The sequence below is a fragment of the Tamandua tetradactyla genome, chromosome X (assembly GCF_023851605.1).
Source record: "Tamandua tetradactyla isolate mTamTet1 chromosome X, mTamTet1.pri, whole genome shotgun sequence".
NCBI classification, from domain to species: domain Eukaryota; kingdom Metazoa; phylum Chordata; class Mammalia; order Pilosa; family Myrmecophagidae; genus Tamandua; species Tamandua tetradactyla.
In genome coordinates, this window is record NC_135353.1 from 122,425,563 (window position 1) to 122,428,018 (window position 2,456).

At 46.1% G+C, this 2,456-nt stretch overlaps 1 protein-coding gene across 3 annotated transcripts; it reads left to right on the forward strand.

The window, feature by feature from the left end:
* Positions 1-826: 826 nt before the first annotated feature.
* Positions 827-1,935, forward strand: LOC143670184 (ADP-ribosylation factor 1-like). 3 transcript variants are annotated; one of them, XM_077144823.1, is made up of 2 exons: positions 827-974; positions 1,086-1,935. In XM_077144823.1, the coding sequence occupies exons 1-2, from the start codon at positions 827-829 to the stop codon at positions 1,370-1,372; spliced, it is 435 nt and encodes a 144-aa protein (XP_077000938.1). In that variant the 3' UTR covers positions 1,373-1,935. The 3 variants fall into 3 exon arrangements, with proteins under 3 accessions (XP_077000938.1, XP_077000939.1, XP_077000937.1); XM_077144824.1 differs by having other exon boundaries at positions 827-1,085; positions 1,211-1,338; XM_077144822.1 differs by having other exon boundaries at positions 827-1,935.
* Positions 1,936-2,456: the final 521 nt, after the last annotated feature.

A 2,456-nucleotide genomic window follows, 5' to 3' on the forward strand; every position in this document is an offset into this window, starting at 1 on the left:
TTATGAAGTAGCAGACTTGGTAGAATTATGGAATAGCCTTTTGAAGACTCAGTTACAGTACCAACTAGGTGAAATATCTTGCAGGGCTGGGAAAAGATCTTCCAGAAGGTGGTGTGTGCTATATAACCAGAATTCACAGGTCCAAGAATCAAGTGGTGGAAATGGAAGTGTTATTACTCTCTATAAATAGTGATCCACTAGTAAGTTTTGCTTCATCTCCTCAAGACTTTATGCTCTTAGGGTCTAAAAGTATTGTTCTAATTTGCAAGCTGCCAGAATGTGATATACCAGAAACAGAATGGCTTTTAAAAGGGGGAATTTAAGTTGCAAGTTCACAGTTCAAAGGCTATGAAAATGTCCCAATTAAAACAAATCCATAAAAATGCCCAAAGTAAGGCACCAACAAAGAAGTTTCCTTCATTGAAGAAAGGCCTATGAGGTTCAGGCTTTCTCTCTCAACTGAAAGGCACATGGCGAACATGGCAGCATCTGCTAGCTTTCTCTCCCAGCTTCTTGTTTCATGAAGCTCACCCAGGGGTGTTTTCCTTCTTTGTCTTCAAATGTCCCTGGCTATGCAGGCTCTCGTGGTTTTCTCATCATCCTGCAGCTTTCTCCAAAATTCTTCCTATTTTAAAGGATACCGGTAAATTAATCAAGACCCACCTGGAATGGGTGAAGTTACACCTCCCTCTAATGAAAGGTTAATACTCAGGTGGGAGCGAAACCAACGCCTGGCTCGGAGCAGCAGCACCAGCAGCAGCAGCAGCAGCCGCGGCGGCCGCCGAGGGGTTTCTCTGGCCAGTGTTGATTACACCAGTCTACAAGCATGGGGAATATTTTTGCTAACCTCTTCAAGGGCCTTTTCAGCAAAAAAGAAATGCGCATTCTCATGGTTGGCCTGGACGCCGCAGGGAAGACTACTATTTTGTACAAATTGAAACTTGGTGAAATAGTAACTACTATTCCCACTATAGGTTTCAATGTGGAAACTGTAGAGTACAAGAACATCAGCTTCACCGTGTGGGACGTGGGTGGCCAGGATAAGATTCGGCCTCTGTGGCGCCACTATTTCCAGAACACACAAGGTCTGATCTTTGTGGTCGACAGCAATGACCGAGAGCGTGTGACTGAGGCCCGCGAAGAGCTCATGAGGATGTTGGCAGAAGACGAGCTCAGGGATGCTGTCTTATTAGTGTTCGCTAACAAGCAGGATCTTCCCAATGCCATGAATGCTGCTGAAATCACAGATAAACTGGGATTGCGTTCTCTGCGCCACAGAAACTGGTACATTCAGGCCACCTGTGCCACCAGTGGGGATGGGCTTTACGAGGAACTGGACTGGCTGTCCAATCAGCTCCGAAACCAGAAGTGAACCGAGAGCCTGTCCTCTTCCCTCTCCCTCCTCTCCCTCTTACTTCCTCCTCTTCGCCCTCCGCTTTACTCTCATGTGGCAAACTGTGCTACTCTGTGGTATTGAGTGCCAGAAGCTGTTTCCATGGGTTTTGGTCACAGTATGTATTGCACCATGCTGTAAATGTGGCAGACGCAGCCTGCAAACAGGTTTTTTATTTAATGTAAGTAGTTTTTGTTTCCAATGAGGCAGTTTCTGGTACTCCTATTGCAATATTACTCAGCTTTTTTTATTATAAAAAAAAAAAGGAAAATCAACTCACTGTTTAGTACTGAGAAGGGATTTCAGGCGCTCTGGCACCTGGGCTTCCAGGGGTTACTGTGTTACAAGAGCCAAGGGTGCCTCCTTTTGGCTTTAGGTCTGTGTTGAGATCTATTTTGGTGGTTGGTTTTTAACCCAAAAACTCAGTGCATTTTTTTTAAATAGTTAAAAATAAAAGATAAGGAGAACACTTGAACACACAGAAGGGAGAAATATGCCTAGTGTAGATTTTGCAGTAACGACCTGAATACTAGTTCATCTGATCGTCTGTGTTTCCCTTTGGGAACGAGAGAAGGTGACACAAATCAAACCCATGATCAAATTTTGCATGGTCACAATAGAGATCCCTGTAATTACGCTTGGTCTTTGCATCATCCTGTATTTCATAGAGTTTGTGCTTGTACTTGTCCTCACACGGTTACCTAGCAAACAAGGTTTGAGGCTGTGGCGTGGCCCTGGCCACTATGAGACCAGCATCCCTTCCATCAGGTCTTGAGCCCTAGACCCCCCACTGTGCCCAGACCACTGATGTTGGGCCTCTCGAGGCCCCACAGGAGGGCCTTTGCGCTGGCCTCGGGCACGGCCGCAGCCTCTGGCTCTCAGTTTAGAAGAAAGCAGGGAGCCACCAGCCTTTTATTTTGGTCAGATGTGTGGTGCTTTTGTTTGAAACCACTTGCCAGAGCAGAGAGCCTCTGTTATTCCCAGCGTTTACTCAGAGCAGATCTCGGGGCCCTACGGTCTCACCACCAGAAACGCATGCAAGTTTGGAAAGTCATTCCATTCT

What these genes read in the sequence shown, in the direction of transcription:
- LOC143670184 (XM_077144822.1), top strand. Translation starts at nt 827, where the DNA reads ATGGGGAATATTTTTGCTAACCTCTTCAAGGGCCTTTTCAGCAAAAAA.